The 23,325-nt window shown below is 35.2% G+C and overlaps 1 protein-coding gene and 1 long non-coding RNA gene across 3 annotated transcripts; both read right to left on the bottom strand.

The window, feature by feature from the left end:
* Positions 1-7,628: 7,628 nt before the first annotated feature.
* On the bottom strand, positions 7,629-20,608 carry LOC115923573. 2 transcript variants are annotated; one of them, XM_030984549.1, is made up of 2 exons: positions 19,897-20,608; positions 7,629-9,089 (listed from the first exon to the last, which is right to left on the bottom strand). In XM_030984549.1, the coding sequence occupies exons 1-2, from the start codon at positions 20,557-20,559 to the stop codon at positions 8,718-8,720; spliced, it is 1,035 nt and encodes a 344-aa protein (XP_030840409.1). In that variant the 5' UTR covers positions 20,560-20,608; the 3' UTR covers positions 7,629-8,717. The 2 variants fall into 2 exon arrangements, with proteins under 2 accessions (XP_030840409.1, XP_030840408.1); XM_030984548.1 differs by lacking the exon at positions 19,897-20,608 and adding an exon at positions 15,096-15,353 and having other exon boundaries at positions 7,629-10,912.
* Positions 20,609-20,614: 6 nt separating this feature from the next.
* On the bottom strand, positions 20,615-22,452 carry LOC115923574. The gene is made up of 3 exons (XR_004063970.1): positions 21,935-22,452; positions 21,373-21,416; positions 20,615-21,143 (listed from the first exon to the last, which is right to left on the bottom strand). It is a non-coding gene; the product is annotated as an uncharacterized LOC115923574 (long non-coding RNA).
* Between the last annotated feature and the right edge of the window lie 873 nt (positions 22,453-23,325).

Below are 23,325 nucleotides of genomic sequence, written 5' to 3'. Positions count from 1 at the left end.
AAGCCGACTGTAGATTTCAAGATTTTTGGGTCAGTCGCAAAGGGCAATACAACATTTTTTTTTTTAGGGCTTATTCTAGCTAGGAATTATACAACTGATCGTTGCTCAATAATCTTCTGTCCCTCAACAAAAAGGAAAGTTAAATGCTAAGTGGTTGGAAACTGGTATCAAAGTACCCAAAAAGAAAAAGACCAGCTGGTCCCTCTAATGCATGAGGATGCATGCACAAATACACACTCCCACATAAACACACATATACACCAATAAACAAAGGCCCAAAGAAAATCACAATACATAATTGCAAATATATAAATGCATATTAGGTTCAAATTAATAACCAAACATTTTCAGTATTAATTCTTTCATAGTATTCAGTAAAAATAGACAGAAAATATATATAGTATTTGAATAAAATTTCTCACATATTGTAAATAATTCATTGTACAGATGAATCCACCATTAGGCCTAAAAAAAAAAAAGTTGTATTTTTAGGCTAATATTTCTCAGTTTTTAATGCTTTATTATTATTTTTCTCAAAAAAATGGGGAGAAATTTTTTTTTTTAAAAAGCCGACTGTAGATTTCAAGATTTTTGGGTCAGTCGCAAAGGGCAATACAACATTTTTTTTTTTAGGGCTTATTCTAGCTAGGAATTATACAACTGATCGTTGCTCAATAATCTTCTGTCCCTCAACAAAAAGGAAAGTTAAATGCTAAGTGGTTGGAAACTGGTATCAAAGTACCCAAAAAGAACAACACAATTATAATCAGAATACATAACACAGTTAGCACACGAGAGATAAAATGCATCGATGAAGTGCATTTATATAAAAGGACTTAAAAATTGCCTTCTGAATATTTTGGTATGCTTTCAAATGTAGCCATTGGAGACTTGTTGGATGTAGGAGATGACATGGCAATATGACATCAACATGAACAAATGAAAAATCTATAAAAACACATAGCACTCCTATATAAGCAGCGCTCAAAATACACGGGGGCGGTGGGCGATTCGCCCCCGTGAGCTCCATAATCGCCCCCGTCAGGTTGCTCACGGGGGCGATTGCAAAATTAAAAATCGCCCCCGTGGAATTATAAAATTAAGATTATCTTTTCTGATATAACTTTAACACAATATTGAGTATTCATTTTCAAACCTTAAACCAATGAAATGGAACTTAGATGGCACTTTCTCTACCATCTCTACGAGTATTCCCGATACAAACAACGGAAGCTCGCGGTGCGGCCGTCAGCACAGTGGCTATACTGCGCTGGTAGTACCGGTGTGCACGCTGACGCCCAATATCTGCTGGAGCTGGAGATCGACAACGCGCAAGGACTGAAACATGGAGAAGTTTTTCGTTGTGAAAGTTTGAATCCTCTGAAATCTGGTGATTCTTAAAGACCCACAAATAATGTAACCCGACCAGTAAATCAATATTGAGAAGAAGAAGAAGGCATAAGATGTTGCAGGGGTGGATCTAGGCGGTTTAGGGGGTTTAACCCCCCCCCCTCCCCCTTGGGCTGCCAAGGAAAAATGTGATGTGCAAAGAAAAATGCTATCATGTGTCCAGACCTACACAGTATAGTCGATATCAGTAGATGCCAGGAAAACATCACTAACGGGGGTTCAAAAAAGCACCCAAAAAAAATCGTCTCGCGGCTTTGCGGCTCGTGGACGACGATCCGCATGTTATAGATGCCAGGAAAACACCACTTACGGGGGTTCAAAATAGCAACAACAAAAATCGCCTCGCCGCTACGCGGCTCGTGGACGATGCTCCACATCGTTATTTGGGGTACCCCCCCAACCTTAGCAAAAAGCTTGATCCACCCCTGTGTTTTGGAAGGATTTGGTAAAGACTAAAAGTAAAAAAAGAATGTAAATAAGGTTGCTCCGAATAATGAGGAGGAAATTATTTGCAGAACGGGAAGAAATGGAGAAAATGTCCTCACGGGAATAAAAGTCAATAACAGCAATGTAACAAGTAAATTTCTAAGAGGAAAAATACCGACTTAGATAAATGATAATGATAAAATACCAAGGAGTTTCACGGGTACCAATTGAATGGAAATTTGTAGTAAAATAAGAGCCCCCGTCAGCACTTAAATCGCCCCCGTGAGAAGGCTCACGGGGGCTCTTTTTCTTTTGGAAGAGCCCCCGTGGGCAAAAAATTAATTTGAGCCCTGTATATAAGGACACCAAATTAATCTGAATTCATTACATTTTTTTGCACACTAGAGATGAAATGCATTAAAGATACTATGTCCCTTTTGCAGCCAACATCAAATTCTGTAGAATTTTGCAGGAATTATGAATACTGGTATGTCATGTACATGTATGTCCTATCTGTGAAATTTAAATGTTAGCAGTGTCCTAATATTCAAATTATGCTAGGAAACCCATTTACTTGTTAGACTTAATTGTCAGACACTATTGAGTGACTGACTGGCTTTTTTCTTCTTTGGTAATAACATACATAAAATGACCTGTGAAGGGTAAATAGCATTTGTCTACATCAATAACCCACTTCTTAAAATGGCCAAAATCTAACTGATTGAATCTTTGCGCAGCATAAAATGTCCGACCATTCAGTACAATGGTCTGAAAATCAGACTATTACTTACTGGCTCTATAGCTCTTAAGTTGATTGGACAACTAATAGTCGTTAAATTCCCACTTAAAGACATTTTCAAGCCCCCCCCCCTTTTTGTTTTCGGGAAGTTCTAAATTAGTAGTTGGAATTTAACCTTTTCATTTTTTGGGCCTGCAAATGTGACATAGTACCTTTAATTGAAAGCTACTTCTCAAAATAAAAAAGGGGAGATACTTCAGTTACGTTCTTATTAAGCAAGACAAAGCCGAGGTATATTGCCACAGCTTGTTTGATAGAGAGAGACACATGTAATTTGTGTTAAAAGCAATATGTATATTTAGAATTTAGACAGGCTGATATAATTGGAAAAATACATCAACAAAAGTTATTTAAAATTCAGATGTCATTTGAAACAAAATAATAGATTATTTGGAATGTAAAACTTTTAGATTCAGATTGATTTATTTTACCAATCAATATAAAATACAATATTGACTGTGGGGCAAGTATACAATAACAAGAACAAGTAAAGAAAAGAAATGAGCATTGAACCTATTCACTGCTATTCTATCATTCCTATATGATTACTACAGAACCCACCCAGTTCTACTAGCCAATGGGTTATTAGGTAAACCTTATTTTCATCTAAAATAGGAAACCCCAACCTGTAAGCATATATTTCATTGAAAAAGATCTAGATCAAATCATCCATCAGTGTAAAGTAAAATATAGTTACACTTACATGGATAATTTAGCAACGTTAAGAAGATTTCTAAACTAAATAATGTATTAGCACATGATCTACCCCTCAATTACTTCATATAATTCACGCACAACACACACCCACACACACCAACTAAGATTGTCCCTTTCTCAATTACTTCATATAATGCACGCATAACACACACCCACACACACCCACACACACCAACTAAGATTTCCCCTTTCTCAATTACTTCATATAATGCACGCACAACACACACCCACACACACCAACTAAGATTTCCCCTTTCTCAATTACTTCATATAATGCACGCACAACACACACCCACACACACCAACTAAGATTTCCCCTTTCTCAATTACTTTATATAATGCACGCACAACACACACCCACACACACTCACACACACCAACTAAGATTTCCCCTTTCTCAATTACTTCATATAATTCACGCACAACACACACCCACACACACCAACTAAGATTTCCCCTTTCTCAATTACTTCATATAATGCAGGCACAACACTTACCCACACACACCCACACACACCAACTAAGATTTTCCCTTTCTCAATTACTTCATATAATGCACGCATAACACACACCCACACACACCAACTAAGATTTCCCCTTTCTCAATTACTTCATATAATGCACGCACAACACACACCCACACACACCAACTAAGATTTCCCCTTTCTCAATTACTTCATATAATGCACGCACAACACACACCCACACACACCAACTAAGATTTCCCCTTTCTCAATTACTTTATATAATGCACGCACAACACACACCCACACACACTCACACACACCAACTAAGATTTCCCCTTTCTCAATTACTTCATATAATGCACGCACACACACACACCCACACACACCAACTAAGATTTCCCCTTTCTCAATTACTTCATATAATGCACGCACACACACATACACCCACACACACCAACTAAGATTTCCCCTTTCTCACTTACTTTATATAATGCACGCACACACACACACACCAAGTAAGATTTCCCCGTTCTCAATTACTTCATATAATGCACACACATACACACCCACACACACCAACTACGATTTCCCCTTTCTCACTTGACACACACACGTTTACATGCCACCTTCATCCACATCTCTCTGACATCTTTACCTTTTAAAAAATATTTTATTATGTGTCTGATCATGGGATCTCATCTTTATGTCTTGTTTAGCAGAATCTTATGTCCATGGTTTTCTATCAATGTGTCCTAGGAAAAAAATTTGGATGATCTTCGCACTTGTACTGGGCATGTATGCTCTTGTGGCACCATGGGTGATTTGAAATTTTCTCTTGTGACAAGGGTCAAGTATATTTGCGTTGGTCAAATGTACATGTATAAAGTTAGAATTGTGAATTCAATTGGGTTTTAGTTTAGGATTACCGGTAGAGCTAAGTTTGGTGTTAATTTTGTATAGAATTATGTCCAGGTTTAAAGCTACAAATTCAGCGATTGTAGAAAATTGACTACAGAACAAATGTCGCAGGAGCGTGTGTCCTACAGCTGCAACCATGAGCTTTGGATAATCTCTCGTAGCTAAGAAAGCCCACTCATATGTCTGGTAAAGTGTTTTTTAGAAGGCATAACTTGTTTGTTACCTCTTCCACCATGTGATATCTCTTCATGACATGACTGAGACACAGAAAGACAAAAGGACACGTCAGATACAGAATGGTCTTTATTTAAAATGAGATGGTCTCGACCAATGAACGGCAACTTTATATAATTACAATTACATCTTGACATTCATATCAAGTGAGATATGGCAAGTTTATAAGGTCCTACGCTGAATTGAATATATAGCATATCACAGAACATACTAATCCCCTATACGAGGAAGTGGGTTGCTATTTACAATTGTAACTAGTTCAATGAAGGAGTGTGTTATGTCTAATTTGTTTTTTTTTTTTTCTTCAGGAAATCTGGGCACAGGCATATATACATATAGTGCTTATTGTTCAAAGGACGATGGGTTGTTTGAGCCATCAATCTGGTTCTTAATCTAAGCATTTTTATCAAACGATTTTTTTTTTTCCCCAAAAATATTTACATATGGACACTTTTTATTGTGATTATTGCAGAGGATGATGTATGTATATAAGAGGTAAATGTGTACAATCATTTACCTGGCCCCTGATTACTCCAGCACATTAAAGTTTTAAAGACTATTAATTAGGTGTAAAATGGGCAACATGTATAGTATAGGTGGTAGAACATCAAGACAATATAGAATCAATAATCTGTGGATGCTAGTAAAATGTCGTCGTTATTGTGTTAACACTTAACAGTGCTTATTTAAACAAAATGATTATCCAGAGTTATTGTCAATTAATACACAGTGATTAATCATCATGCAAGAAGGAAATGTACTACTTAAACCTCATCTATTATAAAGAGATAATTAGGCAATAATCTACTACTAGTACATGAGCTAAATTATGTAACCATTGCCACGACGTTTGCAGTCGCTCTGGTGGTTTGGATATCCATCCACTTTGACTATATTAGTTTATCCATGACAGAAAAATGCACTAGGAAGGTAAATATTCTGGTGAGGAATTTGTAAAGCAGGTTTTGTATTTTGAAATCAGATATATAAAACAAATTAATATTAATCCTGGGGTAAACCGATCATTTGGTTTACTGTCATACAAATATTTCTCCCTATTTAGAAATATGTGAGAACAACACAAACAAACAAACCAATATTTACGATAAAAGAACATTTCCATCTAAGCACTCCTTTTTGTAACTAATTGGATTCATATTTATTCAGCCAACACAAAAGAGCATTATTATAATTAAAAAAACATTCAAGTATACATAACTCAGTGTCCAAGTGTCTTTGAACAACAAAAACTTGTATTTACAATCCTGACCTCATTGAATGGAAGACATCATAAAAGAGCATAATAGTACATTAAAGTTCATGTAATACAGTATCGAGTGTCTTTGGACAACAACAACTTGTATTTACAATCCTGACCTCATTGAATGGAAGACATCATAAAAGAGCATAATAGTACATTGAAGTTCATGTAATACAGTATCGAGTGTCTTTGGACAACAAAAACTTGTATTTACAATCCTGACCTCATTGAATGGAAGACATCGTAAAAGATCATAAAAGTGATTAAAAAACATTGAAGTTCATGTAACACAGTATCCCAGTGTCTTTGGACAAAACAAACTTGTATTTATCATCCTGACACATTGAATGGAAGATATCCCAAAAGAGCATTCATAATAATTCAAAAACACTGAAGAACATGTAACTCAGTGTCCAAGTGTCTTTGGACAACAAAAACTTGTATTTACAATGCTGACCTCATTGAATGGAAGACATCATAAAAGAGCATAATAGTACATTAAAGTTCATGTAATACAGTATCGAGTGTCTTTGGACAACAACAACTTGTATTTACAATCCTGACCTCATTGAATGGAAGACATCATAAAAGAGCATAATAGTACATTAAAGTTCATGTAATACAGTATCGAGTGTCTTTGGACAACAACAACTTGTATTTACAATCCTGACCTCATTGAATGGAAGACATCATAAAAGAGCATAATAGTACATTGAAGTTCATGTAATACAGTATCGAGTGTCTTTGGACAACAAAAACTTGTATTTACAATCCTGACCTCATTGAATGGAAGACATCGTAAAAGATCATAAAAGTGATTAAAAAACATTGAAGTTCATGTAACACAGTATCCCAGTGTCTTTGGACAAAACAAACTTGTATTTATCATCCTGACACATTGAATGGAAGATATCCCAAAAGAGCATTCATAATAATTCAAAAACACTGAAGAACATGTAACTCAGTGTCCAAGTGTCTTTGGACAACAAAAACTTGTATTTACAATGCTGACCTCATTGAATGGAAGACATCATAAAAGAGCATAATAGTACATTAAAGTTCATGTAATACAGTATCGAGTGTCTTTGGACAACAACAACTTGTATTTACAATCCTGACCTCATTGAATGGAAGACATCATAAAAGAGCATAATAGTACATTGAAGTTCATGTAATACAGTATCGAGTGTCTTTGGACAACAACAACTTGTATTTACAATCCTGACCTCATTGAATAGAAGACATCATAAAAGAGCATAATAGTACATTGAAGTTCATGTAATACAGTATCGAGTGTCTTTGGACAACAACAACTTGTATTTACAATCCTGACCTCATTGAATGGAAGACATCATAAAAGAGCATAATAGTACATTAAAGTTCATGTAATATACAGTATCGAGTGTCTTTGGACAACAACAACTTGTATTTACAATCCTGACCTCATTGAATAGAAGACATCATAAAAGAGCATAATAGTACATTAAAGTTCATGTAATACAGTATCGAGTGTCTTTGGACAACAACAACTTGTATTTACAATCCTGACCTCATTGAATGGAAGACATCATAAAAGAGCATAATAGTACATTAAAGTTCATGTAATACAGTATCGAGTGTCTTTGGACAACAAAAACTTGTATTTACAATCCTGACCTCATTGAATAGAAGCCATCGTAAAAGATCATAAAAGTGATTAAAAACATTGAAGTTCATGTAACACAGTATCCCAGTGTCTTTGGACAAAACAAACTTGTATTTATCATCCTGACACATTGAATAGAAGATATCCCAAAAGAGCATTCATAATAATTCAAAAACACTGAAGAACATGTAACTCAGTGTCCAAGTGTCTTTGGACAACAAAAACTTGTATTTACAATCCTGACTCATTGAATGGAAGACATCATAAAAGAGCATAATAGTAATCTAAAAAAAGCATTGGCAGTATATGTAACTTATTATCCAAGTGTGGTTGTACAACACAAACTTGTATTTACAATCCTGACTCATTGAGACATCATAAAAGAGCATAATAGTTATTCAAAAACATTGAAGTTCATGTAACACAGTATCCAAGTGTCTTTCTACAACAAAAACTTGTATTTACAATCCTAACTCATTGAATGGAAGCCATTCAGACAAAGCTAGTATTTTTGTTCAGTGTTCTTATTGTTCAGTCTCAGTAAACTATGGGTAATTTTATTCAAATTTTTCAAATTGTAAATTATCTTCCTCCATAGAATAGTCTAATTTTAAGGTGATTTACGATTTTCTAGAATTAAGAGGATTCCAGTTAGATACAAATAGTGTTTATACTCTATTACTTATCTCACTTTTCAATTCAATTCAAAAATTGAGCATAAAATCAGTATGAGATCTTCATAAATTCGTTTGGACTCTTCATTAAGTGCATTGGAGCATTTTTTCTTCACTTTAATGTAATGATTCCCAAAATTGAATGTTCTTCAAAGTATTGTAGAATTTACACTGACTCACTATTTTTTCTTGATCCATTTTCCATCTTCTGACCGTTAAGTAGTGATGTATTCAATTGTAGAGGAATGGGACGATCTTTACCGTTATTATCATTTCTGATCTTTGTTTTAATTTTATAGTGGAAAAACAAACTCAAGATTAGCACTATAACTTCAATAGGCAAGAGAATTAACAGAATGATTACACCTTTGTTGGATTTGCAATGTTTCGTATTAATTGGTATGGAGGACGTCATAGTGGAATAGTAATCACTTTGATTGTTTTCTGTAAGAGTGGAAAGAAGAGGCATTGTTGTAATTTCTGATAAAGGAGGACAAGGGTTATTGCTAACATCATCAGTTATGTACAGACCAGTATCCTTACATTCACATCTTTCTTTGTATTCATCCAAAGTAGAAGAGCAACAAAATACTGGCTGTGATTTTTTGATGAGAATGGTCTGTTTTAATAAAGTGTTGGTATGAGAAGGATCGCTTAGGGGAGGCATCCATACACCATCCTGATAGCATTCAAACTCTCCTGATAGACTCCCAATATTAGCTGTACAGTCTATTGAGACCCAGTCTCCACCCTTATCTTCACTCACAACACATGATGCCTTACCAGGAGGAAAATCAACCTGTAGCCAAATCCTGTGTGTTTGTTCAACTAGTATCTCCCCATCCTTGTATACAGACGAAATGTATGTCCCTTGATCAATGCTCAGTAGATTATTTATTGTAAACTCCAGATAACAATTGTCAGTATTATTTCTGTTTTGAACCTGAAGCCTTTGTACCTGATCTTGTGACAAAGACAGTGATGACCCATCTGAAGAGCGATAAAATGGGACTCTGTACGAATGCTGTAATGTGACTTCTGTACTATCACATGGGTATGGGAAAATCAAGTTAGCTTCTTGCCCTTCTATTTTAGATAATTGTGTGGATTTACATCCATATAGATTCACGAGAATGATAGAAATTAATAATATTGAAATTTCAAATCCACCAGTCAAGGAATGAATTAAAACGTTAAACATTTTGAATTCTGGTTAGATTCTGATTTCCCCCAAAAATACCCAACTCAGTAGAGATTCTTCAGTATAAGCTGCAAAGAGGAAAAAGTGATCGTCAGTATTTTATATAATTCGAAGATTGATTTCATGAACAGTAATGTTTCACCTTCATCAAGTTAGCTTGTTGCCCTTCTATTTTAGATAATTGTGTGGATTTACATCCATATAGATTCAGGAGAATGATAGAAATGAATAATATTGAAATTTCAAATCCACCAGTCAAGGAATGAAATAAAACGTTAAACATTTTGATTTCCGGTTAGATTCTGATTTCCCCCCAAAATACCCAACTCAGTAGAGATTTTTCAGTATAAGCTGCAAAGAGGAAAAAGTGATCGTCAGAATTTTATATAATTCGAAGATCGATTTCACGACCAGTAATGTTTCACCTTTAACATCCAACTCAATAGAAAATTTCCAGATTGCAATGGTGTGGCTATAAGCCAGCCAGTTATTCAAAATGCAATCTATGCTTTAGCTAGCATTCATACATTGGCTGGTTCTATTACATATACACAGGCAAGAATTCTGCTGTACTGATTCTTGGTTAGATTAAGATATTCCACCAAAAATACTTAGAGGTTCTTAAGTAACTGCAAAGAGGTGAAGGTTATTGTAAGAATTCTATATTATTCATTAACAGTAATGTTCCACCGTTGACAATATAAATTTCCAAGTGGAAATGGTTTGGCTAAAAGCTGACCAGTTATTTTAAATGCAAGCGTAAATGCAATCAATTTTTTAGCTAGCATTCATACATCGTCTGGTTCTGTCACATGCATAATTCATTCAGTAATTGTTACTGCAATGTACTGTATTGTCTTCCAGCTATGTTTCTGATGGATCAGTCAACTGCAGATTGTCAGCTTGTTAGAATCATCAGATTGGGCAATTAGAAATACAGCAAAAGTTAATCTATCAACCAGGACTGACTAATTCTTGTCTTAACCTGGTGGTCTCCGTATTACGCCTATAGGAATTTCACTAAGCAGTAGTCAACAGGTTAATTATCAAGCTTGATTTCAATTTGATACAACAGCAACAACCTCTTCATGTAAGATTCAGCATTGGTAAAGGTATGGTGTTTAGGGTAACTTGAGATGCACGAACTGTCAATCCGTCTCCTACATTTGGTAAAAGAAAAAAATTAGAGTAGGTGGATTTTAAAATAATGATAATGATAATAATAATTAGCTCTTATATAGCACATTTAATTACCAAAGGTAATACCAATGCGCTTTATAAACATTTCAAAATCAAGATGAGAATTCAGAAGACAATAGAAATAAAGATATATAGAAATAATTACATATATATATATTCATAAATTATAAGTAACTAGGCATACAGTATACATTAGAAAAAATTGATAGTAAGTAAATAACTATACCGTTGGTGAAGGTGATGGGACAAACTATCACTCCCGAGGCGATCTGGATGTTGCTATCTTTCCGAAGCGAAGCTGAGGAAAGATTGCGTATACGTTCAGGTCGCCGAGGAAGTGATAGTTTGCCGTTGCCTGAAACCAAAAGGTGATTATTTGCTTTATATTCCACATTGGAAACATTTCACTTCTTCCATCATTTTAGAGCAACAAGTCATCAATAGCTAGTAAATGGTGTACGATACGTACTGTGCATGCAGTACTTGCGTACGTACGTATACAAGAAAGTGCGTTGCACTGTGTAGATGGTATTTCTATGATACAGTGAAAGTGTGTTGCACTGTATAGATAGTACTACTATGTACACAGTGCAACAAACTTTTCTTCTCCCATCAATGATGGGCAAAGTATCTTTCATCATGTGATTTACTTTTGACCAATCGTAGAGCAAGATTTTTAGTATGTGGAATATAGTAGCTTCTATTAAAGGTGATACATATGATATAATATTTGAAAATTATTATAATGGTGAGGAAGGCCCAATACAACAATGTGAATGAATTTGGTGAATTTGGTGATGGTGGTTATTTTACCTGACTGCTAAGAAAGCAAACATGTAAATGCTTGTAAGTAAGCAGCCAGACGGCCGACGGCTTTAGGTCCTTTCCGAGGGACCTGGTAATGAGGATTGATGCCTTACCAAAGGGCACTAGCGCATTGTCTTGGTTTCGAACCCGAGTCACCGGATTACGAGACCACTGCTCTAACGACTGAGCTATCGCACCCTAGATAGATCAATAAACGTCCTGCTTGTTGGGAGACTCTTTGGAAAACTCTTCCTGGCATTATGCTACACACACTGTGGTGAAAGTTGCTCTTTGGTCACTAGCTCTTGCTAATTTACTAACTTCCACCCTGCACCCAACACTATTCCCATACCTCTTAGCATAACCAATGGGCCAATCTCTTACCATATACTGGTAATCATATAATAATTTTGCTCACCCAGGGGAGCCTCATCAGCATCAGTGCTGTGCTTCCTGTAGGCCGTGCAATTAATTTCACCCCATCAATTGCCAGTTACCCATATATTACATCTTGGTAGAGAGTGGCAAATGTAGTTTAATCTCTTGCTAAAGGACGTTAGTGACAAGCTTGGATTCAAACCTTTAAAGGTAATATGTCCCATTTGCAGGCCAAACAAATGAAAAGGTTAAATTCCAATGGCATTTGAAAGATAATACTAATTTAAAACTTCCCTAAAAAAAAGGGGGCTTAAAAAAAGTCTTTAAATGGGAAAATAACGACCATTAGTTGGTGAATCAACTTTAGTGATTGTAATCCATTTAGTAATAGTCTGATTTTTAGACCCTTGTACTGAACGGTTGTACGTTTTGTATTGGGCAAAAATTCAATCAGTTTAATTTTGGCCATTAAAAGAAGTGGGTTATTGATGTAAACAAATTGCTCATGTACCCTTTTCAGCTCATTTTCTGTATCTAATTACCAAAGAAAAAAAGATATCAGTCAGTCACTCAAAAGTGTCTGACAGTGAAGTCCAGATATTATACAGGTTTCCTTGCATAATTTGAATATTAGGACACTGCTAACGTTTAAATTTCAGAGATACATGACCGATCAAAAATCGGGGTGCGCCTTATACACAGGGACAGAATATTTTGAGTCCTCAAAATGCTACTTTTTAGCGGTTTTCGATAAACCTGAGTCATTACGTTTTTTGTGCTAAACGTTTAACAAAACCTTGTCGATAATTATATTTTTAGAGCTCCGTAGGGGCAAGAAAACATTGCCGATAATTATTGTTTTTAGAGCTCCGTAGGAGAACAAAACCTTGCCGATAATTATTGTTTTTAGAGCTCCGTAGGGGAACAAAACCTTGCCGATAATTATTGTTTTTAGAGCTCCGTAGGGGCAACACAACCTTGCCGATAATTATTGTTTTTAGAGCTCCGTAGGGGCAAGAAAACCTTGCCGATAATTATTGTTTTTAGAGCTCCGTAGGGGCAAGAAAACCTTGCCGATAATTATTGTTTTTAGAGCTCCGTAGGGGCAACAAAACCTTGCCGATAAATATTGTTTTCAGAGCTCCGTAGGGGCAACAAAACCTTGCCGATAATTATTGTTTTTAGAGCTCCGTAGGGGCAACAAAACCTTGCCGATAATTATTGTTTTTAGAGCTCCGTAAGGGAACAAAACCTTGCCGATAATTATTGTTTTTAGAGCTCCGTAGGGGAACAAAACCTTGCCGATAATTATTGTTTTTAGAGCTCCGTAGGGGCAACACAACCTTGCCGATAATTATTTTTTTTAGAGCTCCGTAGGGGCAAGAAAACCTTGCTGATAATTATTGTTTTTAGAGCTACGTAGGGGCAACAAAACCTTGCCGATAATTATTGTTTTTAGAGCTCCGTAGGGGCAACAAAACCTTGCCGATAATTATTGTTTTCAGAGCTCCGTAGGGGCAACAAAACCTTGCCGATAATTATTGTTTTTAGAGCTCCGTAGGGGCAACAAAACCTTGCCGATAATTATTGTTTTCAGAGCTCCGTAGGGGCAACAAAACCTTGCCGATAATTATTGTTTTTAGAGCTCCGTAGGGGCAAGAAAACCTTGCCGATGATTATTGTTTTTAGAGCTCCGTAGGGGCAACAAAACCTTGCCGATAATTATTGTTTTTAGAGCTCCGTAGGGGCAACACAACCTTGCCGATAATTATTGTTTTTAGAGCTCCGTAGGGGCAACAAAACCTTGCCGATAATTATTGTTTTTAGAGCTCCGTAGGGGCAACACAACCTTGCCGATAATTATTGTTTTCAGAGCTCCGTAGGGGCAACAAAACCTTGCCGATAATTATTGTTTTTAGAGCTCCGTAGGGACAAGAAAACCTTGCCGATGATTATTGTTTTTAGAGCTCCGTAGGGGCAACAAAACCTTTCCGATAATTATTGTTTTTAGAGCTCCGTAGGGGCAACACAACCTTGCCGATAATTATTGTTTTCAGAGCTTCGTAGGGGCAACAAAACCTTGCCGATAATTATTGTTTTTAGAGCTCCGTAGGGGCAACAAAACCTTGCCGATAATTATTATTTTTAGAGCTCCGTAGGGGCAACAAAACCTTGCCGATAATTATTGTTTTTTAGGGCTCCGTAGGGGCAACACAACCTTGCCGATAATTATTGATTTTAGATCTCCGTAGGGGCAACAAAACCTTGCCGATAATTATTGTTTTTAGATTTCCGTAGTGGCAACAAAACCTTGCCGATTGGAACTAAGTTAGAACTTGTAATAATGTTGGTTTTAAAACTAATGACAGATTTTTTGTTTGTTTGTTTGTTTTGTCTTCAAAATAGGAGTGCGCCTTATACACAGGTGCGCCTTATACACGGAGATTTACGGGTATTCATAATTCCCGCAAAGTTCTACAGAATTTGATGTTGGCTGCAAATAAGATATAGCTACTCTTAACCCTTGGATTGAGATTTAAGGGAATGAACAACTATACCAGTACACCTCCATATATGTTTTTGACATCAAAACAGCAAAGCTCGGAGGAAAGAATGGATCACCAAGTGAAGTTCAGATCAGAATAATAAGATATACTCGGACTTCATTTATATGTACTTCTTTTTGAGTATGAAGTATCATTTGCTTATGCAGTAGAGATGGTCTTGCAAAAAAATAAGGATTGATGAATTGTTTAGCTGTAGTTTTGAAAGAAAATTGCTCATTGAGCTGTTCTCTCTATGTAGAACTTCAGAAACACTTTAATTATTCTCTATATTTAAAATATATAATTATATAAAGCAATCACTGATGTTGTGACTTTCACTCTAAATCAAATAACTTAACATGTGTACATCATTGTTTAACAGAGGATATAGATAAACAAATTATGCACTTACCTAACTCTTTTGTTTTTAGATTGCTTAACAATTCTGCTTGTAAAACATGAAGTTATGCAGCTCCATCAAAAACCACGCAAAGCTGTTTATTTCTAGAGGACAAAATGGCTTCCCCATCCAAGCTCCTCTTGACAACGGAGAAAAAAGCGACCAATGAACGATAGTTGGCATGGTTCCAATTCAGTACCCTGGGAGGTCACCATTAGGCCAATTAATTCACATTTTGTAGGAATCGAAATATGGAATCAAATAAATTATATCATATCACATGAATTAAGTGCAGGAAAAGGTTGTATTTGATTCCTGATTCGAATCCCTCTTATTTGCCTGTTCACATGGAACTATCTCGAGGAAGTGAATGCAAAATGATAATAGGTTAGGTAGTCTCAATTAAAGGCACAGCAATGAGGAGCTTGATTTAAGCTATGCAACCATTATTCTCTCATTTCCTCTCACAGTATACATATATATATATATATATATATGTATATTTATAGAGAGAGAGAGAGAAAACAAAAATGATAGAGAGAGAGAGAGAAAGTGATAGAGAGAGAAAGTAATAGAGAGAGGGGTGCGAATGAATGCCTTTACTGGTCGGTAGCACCACGTTAAGTGTATATTTTTGCTTCAACTTTTTTTTTTGGTCAGGTAATCTGTAATTTTTCTCAATTGCTGTTTATAATTTTAAAAATTTGTTATGGTTAATTTCAATCTTAATTCTGTAAAGTTCTGAATCTGAGAACTATCGCATTCCATTTCACCTTATTCCTGTGTTGATATGATATCTTTTCCCCCTCATACTGAGTTAGCCCATAGAATGCCAGGTAGTGAGCACTTCGATTTTTTGATTTTTTCTTTTCTTTTCTTACTCAACACCCCCCCCCCCCCCTTGCATACGATCTCTCTCTCGAAGCAGTTCCCCAAAGTTGACATCCTTGATGAAACATAATGACATTCACGCACACCTTACCCTCATACACACCTTCACACACCACTGAACTCTAACACTATGTGGAATAGCCGTCACAGTTGACGGGCTGCGAGCATTAAGTCAGGGTGCCTCGTTTTGTCCGCCATTTTTTCCCCAGAGAGCATGGCCAGGGAAAAGCAGCCCTGCATACTTGTGTTGAAAAAAATGTGTTTATTTGTGTGTAAGGGAAGGGGTATGAGGTAATTATGCCATGATGACAAAAATGTATTGTTTTAGATTTTCATACATTATATCAATACATTAATTACATGTTTTAAGATTCATATGTGATTATATAAGAATGCATTCTAGATCGTCAGAGGCTTAGTTTGTTCAATAAATCCCAATAACCCGGCCACAATCATACAAGAAACTATTACACACAAACACACGAAATCACTACATACAAGTTCTATGCTGTAGTAGCCTACAATTTATGTTAACAAATTCCATTCTTCAGAGGCTTATTATTATTTTAATAAAAACTCAACTTGGACACAATGATACACCACCTCTGTATGTGTTTGAGAGAATATAACTTCATAAACGTCATCATAAACGTCATCATACATACAAGTATACAAATCATTGTCATTCATACACAAAGATACAGTCACACAGACACAACTTGCAAATCAACCATTCCATCTACCAACATTTTACAAAAAATTCACATGAAAATAGCACGCCACTAGGAGACAATTTTATACTCAGGTAAGCTGTATCATTGGCAAAAAGTGACCATAGTTGTACATGTTATTACAGAATTGCGCAATAAAGTTAACGAAGACAACTTTTTTAAATGACAAGGAAAAAAAAAGGGGTATTTCAAGTAATATTCGATATTTGTGACAATATAAAGGCTTTAACACTTTTTTGTGTGTGTGTAGTCTATGTTTTATTATAACAAACCATAAGTATAAAATATTTACAAGATTTGATAAAGTGAAGAAGAAAAACAATTACAAAATTCAAAAATCAATGTAAATGTACTGTGACTTGGCATTATTATGCATTTTCTCTACTATTTGTTTGATTTTTTTTTTTAAATGTCCACCATTCATTAATTAAATACTGCTTACATAAATAAACACATATTTATAATGATTGCGAAAAAGAACGCATAAATTATACTTATATCACAACATTAAAGGTAATACAAAGTTTTGGTATGGGTCATGAATTTGGTTCAAATGAATATATTGGAAGCATATATGCGATCCTACAATAGTCAGTGATCGTTATCGTGGTCGGAATCGAGTCTATAAGTCATGAAATTGTAAACAATAAAGACTTTATGTCGAAAAGCTCCCTCTCAAGGTCAATATATTAATTAAGCTATGAAACAATGTTTTTCGACTAAAATCGACCGTTTAGCTATTCTCGTTCGGAAATTATACATCACAACTACATATTCTGAGATTTTCATGGTCGCAGCTACCATTGTACGCTGGCAGGCGCTATTTGAAATTTATCAAAATTTAGCGGGAGCACCGGTAAATCTTTATATTCAATTTTTCTCGAAAACAGAAGTGTTTTAGGAGCTAAATTTTCTAGTGCTTTTAATACATCCACAGGGGCTTCCAAATATATCGAAATTGGAAAGAATCACTATCCACCCATTTTTCAAAATTTCCCAAAACTTTGTATTACCTTTAAGACTCATCAGTTTTTGGTTTAGACACATGAACACGACGTAGTCCGTGTCTTGTATTGTCTTAGTTTAGTTTGATTTGAGTGAACCAACGCCAGGCCAACAGCTATCAGAACAGGTATATACATTTTTTTTTACATAATAACATTATTTTTCCAGAGGTGATGCTTTTTAACATCTGTTCTCCATAATATTGCCTTTGAATACATTTCGAATATGTTTGTAAAATTATATTTTATTTTTGTGAACATATAAAACATAAGAAGCTAAATTGATTAATATATCTTTAAAAACTACATATTTTGAATGCATATAATCACATTGCTTGCCTAAAATTGTATCAATGTAGTCAATTTTTCATTATCAAGCAATACTTCTGTTTTTCTGAGCAAAATTAAGACCTTGTTCCAAAATATTTTTGAGTAATCACAATCATAAAAATGACTGATAATAATTTTCTGTGCTTTTGCACTTCAAAAAATAATCACGATCAGATTTTTTTAAACGATACAGATATTCTTCACATACTAATAAGTTATAGAGTAATTTGAAATTAAACTGTTTTAATCGTATTTCCTTGATGTACCCGATATGTTAAATTTATTTTCCATATTTTCCAAAAAAAAATTCCCTACTCTTAATACAACATACAATCATTTAATTTAGGAAATTGAAATTCATGAAACCTTAAAAATTCTAGATGTTACTTGAAAAATGCCTTAAGATTTTATGATACATTTTCATTCAAATATAATATATATATATATATATACATTATATTATAACACGATACATGTACATGTCAGTTCATATTTCATAGATGAGAAAATATATTTGGCAACTAAATATTGCGACAGTATTTTAGTATGGTATGACACATGAGACAGAAGGAAGCATAACAACTCATATCAGTGACTCATGGTGTAATGTTATTCCATTTATATGTTAAGTGAAAAATAAATAACGGCAACATGCATACAATAAACACAAACATAGAATGAATAATCACTGATGTGAAATCGTTTTCTTTCATTCATTTTGTTAAGTTGGATACCAATTTTAAACCTGTGGTGAACTAATCACTGTGGCTTAATTTTATACAAATGTTTTTCCCTATTTGGAAATCTGTGAAAACAACACAAACAAATATACAATTATACATTATTTACAATAATAGAACATTTCCATCTAGTACTCAATTGTGTAACTGATTGGAGACACATATTCGTTTAGCCATCATAAAAGAGCACAATAGTAATTCAACAACATTGATGTTGTGGTTCTCTTTCCTATGTGTTTCTAAAGTCACATATGGACACTTTAATTGATTATTATGGAAGATGATTATACAAGAGGTAAATTGGTACAATTATTTGCCTTACCTCTGATTACTCAAGCAAATTAAAGATATAAAGGCTATTAAGGTGTAAAATGTGCAACATTTCTAGAACAGGACTGTGGCACAACAGTAATACAATATAGAATCAATAATCTGTAGATGATAGTGAAATGTTGTAATTATTTGGTTAACATTGCTTATTTTCAATAAAATGATAGTCCAGAGTGATTGTCAATGAATACACAGTGATTAATCATCATGCAAGAAGGAAATGTACTGCTTAGACCACATCCATTATAAAGAGATAAGCGATAATCTATTACTAGCACATGAGCTAAATTGTGTAGCCATGCGCGATGGGCATCACATTTGCAGACGCTCTCGTAGTTTGGATACCCTTCCACTTTGACTATATCAGTCAATCCATGCCAGATAAATACATTCAAGAAGGTAAAAAATGCGGTGAGCTTATGGTAAACTAATCAGTGTGGATTACTTCACACTAATATTTTCCCCTATTTGAAAATCTGTTAGAAAAACACAAACAAAACAAGGGAGAATATATACCGTTTTTATTATTTCTGATCCTTGTTTTCATCTTATAGTGGAAAAACAAACTCAAGAATAGCAATGTAAGTTCAATAGGCAAGAGAATTGAGTGAATGATCACACATATGTTGGAGTTGCATTTTTTTGTATTAACCGGAATGGAGGACGTCACAGGGGAATAGTAATCACTTTGATTATTTTCTGTGAGAGTGGAAAGAGGAGGCATTGTTGTAATTTCTAAAGGAGGGCAAGGGTCATTGCTATCATCATCAGCATACAATGCAGTATCATTACATTCACATCTTTCTTTGTATTCATCCAAAGTAGAAGAACAACAAAATACTGGCTGTGACTTTTTAATGAGAATGGTCTGTTTCAATAAAGTGTCAGTATGAGTAGGATCGCTTAGGGGAAGCATCCATACACCACCCTGATAGCATTCAAACTCTCCTGATAGACTCCCAACATTAGCTGTACAGTCTATTGAGACCCATTCTCCACCCTTATCTTCACCCACGACACATGATGCCTTACCAGGAGGAAAATCAACCTGTAGCCAAATCCTGTATGTTTGTTCAACTATTATCTCCCCATCCTTGAATACAGACGAAATGTATGTCCCTTGATCAATGCTCAGTAGATTACCTATTGTAAACTCCAGAGCGCAATTCTCAGTGTCATTTCTATTCTGAACCTTGTATCTTTGTACCTGATCTTGTGACAAAGACAGTGACGACCCATCTGTAGAGCTATAGAATGGTATTCTGTACGAATGCTGTAATGTGACTTGTGTGCAGTCACATGGGTAAGGGAAAATCAAGTAAGCTTCTTGCCCTTGTATTTTAGATAATTGTGTGGATTCGCATCCATATAGACTTATGAGAATAATAGAAATGAATAATATTGGGATTTGAAATCCACCATTCAAGGAATGAAACGAAACTTGCAACATTTTGAACTACGGTTAAATTCTGATTTTCCCCCAAAATACCTCAATAGAACCTCCAGTAACTGCAAAGAGGAAAAAGTGATTGTCAGAACGTAATATAATTTGAAATCTATATCACGACCAGTAAAGTTTCACCTTTGACATCCAACTCAATAGAACATTTCGAGATGAAAATATTTTGACTAAAAGCTAACCAGTTAATTGAAATGCAAGCCTAAAGGCAATCTATTCTTCAGCTAGCATTAAAATGTTGTCTGGTTCTCTAACATTTACACAGGCATGAATCCTACAGTCACTGTAGCAGTAAATGTACTGTATTGTGTTCCAGCTTTTGTTTCTGATGGATTTGTCAACCAGATATTCTTACTTCTCAGCTTGTAACATTCATCAGATTGGACAATTAGAAACTCAGCAAAAGTTGATCTGTCAACCAGGACTGAATAATTCCCTTCTCAATCATCAGACTTGATTTCAATTTGATAGAACAGCGATAACTTGCAGACCATATCTCTGCATTCAGCATTCAGCTGTGGTATAGAAATGGCCATTAGAGTAGCTTCAGATGCACAAAGTGTCATATCCGTTACCTGGATGTGTTACAAGAAAAATTAGAGTAGGCGGATTGTACAACATAATTGTGGGGATAGTTTCTCTATGGTCACTAGCTCTATAGCTCTAACTTCGACCATGGGCCCAACACTATACCTATCCCTAATTAGCCTAACTCACCTAAAATATAACCTACATGTATAACTCTATAAAAACCCAATGTTTATGATATTCTTGTACATGCAATAATATAATCATTTTGTTTACCGGGAGAAGCCTCATCAGCATCAGTGTTGTTCCCTTCTGGATACCTGGATGTGTTAGAAGAAAAAATAGAGTAGGTTGATTGTACAACACATATTGTGGAGATAGTTGCTCTATGGTCACTAGCTCTTGCTAATTTACTAACTTTCACCCAGGACCCAACACTTTACCTATTCCTTAGCCTAACTAATTGAACCTAAAATATAACCTAAACCCGGTCAATACCCAATCTTTTACCATGTATTGGTACAATAATTTTCTTTACCCAGGGGAGCCTCATCAGCATTAGTGCTGTTCTACCTGCAGTTACTTTTATCCCATCAATTGCCAGGTACCAATTTACAATTACATCTGGGTAGAGATTGGCGAATATGGTTTAATCTCTTGACAAAGGAGGTTAGTGACAGGCTTGAATTCAAACCCTTAACCGTCGGATTGATATAGCCTATTCGGTGCTTTATGTTCAGAGCAAATATACTCTAACTTTAGTTTGATATAATTCTTTGTGAGTACCCGGTAGGTAGTATTATTTGCCCATGCAGCAGAGATCAAATTATACACTTACCTAACTCTTTTGTCTTCAGATCATTTGTTGCTTAAAGATTCTTCTTGTAAAACATGAAGTTATATGCAGCTCCAAATCCAATGAAAACCACACTCACAGCTGTTTACTTTTTAGAGAACAGTTTGCCTGCCCGCCTTCGAAGGTCCTCGACAACAGGGAATATAAATAGCATCCAATCAACGAAAGTTGGAATGGTTCAAAAATTCAGTACCCTGGGAGATCCATGTCAACATTAGGCCAATTCACACTTTGTATGAAATACGGATCTAAATAAATTAAATTAAATCAAATGAATCAAGCACTGGAAATGTATTTGATTCCTGATTTAAATCCCACTTATTTACCTGTACACATGTGAGATAAGTAAAATGTATGTACATAAGTGTTTTTACAACAACTCTTGTGGAAATAAATACAAACTCATAGAATAAAGGGGTAGCTCACATCAAAGTAGAGCAGTGAGGAACTTGATTTCAGCTATGCAACTATTATTCTCTCATTTCCTTTCACATTGTACATATATATATATATAGAGAGAGAGAGAGAGAGAGTTGCGAGTGAATGCCTTTACTGGTTGGTTGAACCATGTTAAATGTATATATTGCTTTGACTATTCTTGTCAGGTAATTGATACTTTTATGATTATGCTTTGCGTGTGAACATGTATGCAGCCCTTATGGTGTAAAGATCAAATTCTCTGTGCGCTTGAATGTCAGGTCCAAAGTCCATGCCATCACGCCTGCAGGATAGAATTATGATTTATGAAACGTAATGACATACACTCGAAGTCGCACACCTCACCCTCTCACACACACACACACCCTAAACAAAGGCCTACCGCTAATAAACAACAAAAAGGAAAGTTAACTGGCCAGAGGTTTGAAATTGAAATCAAAGAAAAGTATCCATGTACAACCACAAAAATATAATCATACTACATAACACAGTTTGCAAACCGGAGATGAAATGTATCAATCAAAATTGGTTTGTGAATATTAAGTTATGGTTTTCATTTTGATAACACATTTAATAATCTGCAGATACAACCTCTTAGGCTACAAATGTAGTTTAGAGACACCTTTAGGTTAAAGATACAAACATCACTGAGATTAAAGATCTTTAGGAGATTTGGAATTTTTGACCCCACTTTAAGAAATATACAGGAATTACATGAACTTACATTTACAACATATCAGAGAGACAGAGACAGAGACAGACAGAAGGGAATGAAAGAGGATATACATGTAGGTCGAGATGACAGGAAGAGAGGATTGTTGGACCACAGAGAAAGAACAAAATTCGAAGAAGATCAACTTACATGTAAATAGTCATGAACATATTTTAGAGGCTAAGTGATTTGTGTTACGTAACAACAGAGAAAAAAACAACAG

This window comes from Strongylocentrotus purpuratus, unplaced genomic scaffold (genome assembly GCF_000002235.5).
Source record: "Strongylocentrotus purpuratus isolate Spur 01 unplaced genomic scaffold, Spur_5.0 spur5_scaffold_14, whole genome shotgun sequence".
Lineage (NCBI taxonomy): Eukaryota > Metazoa > Echinodermata > Echinoidea > Camarodonta > Strongylocentrotidae > Strongylocentrotus > Strongylocentrotus purpuratus.
Note: the sequence above shows the minus strand (reverse complement) of the source record. Positions and strands in the feature narration are given on the sequence as shown.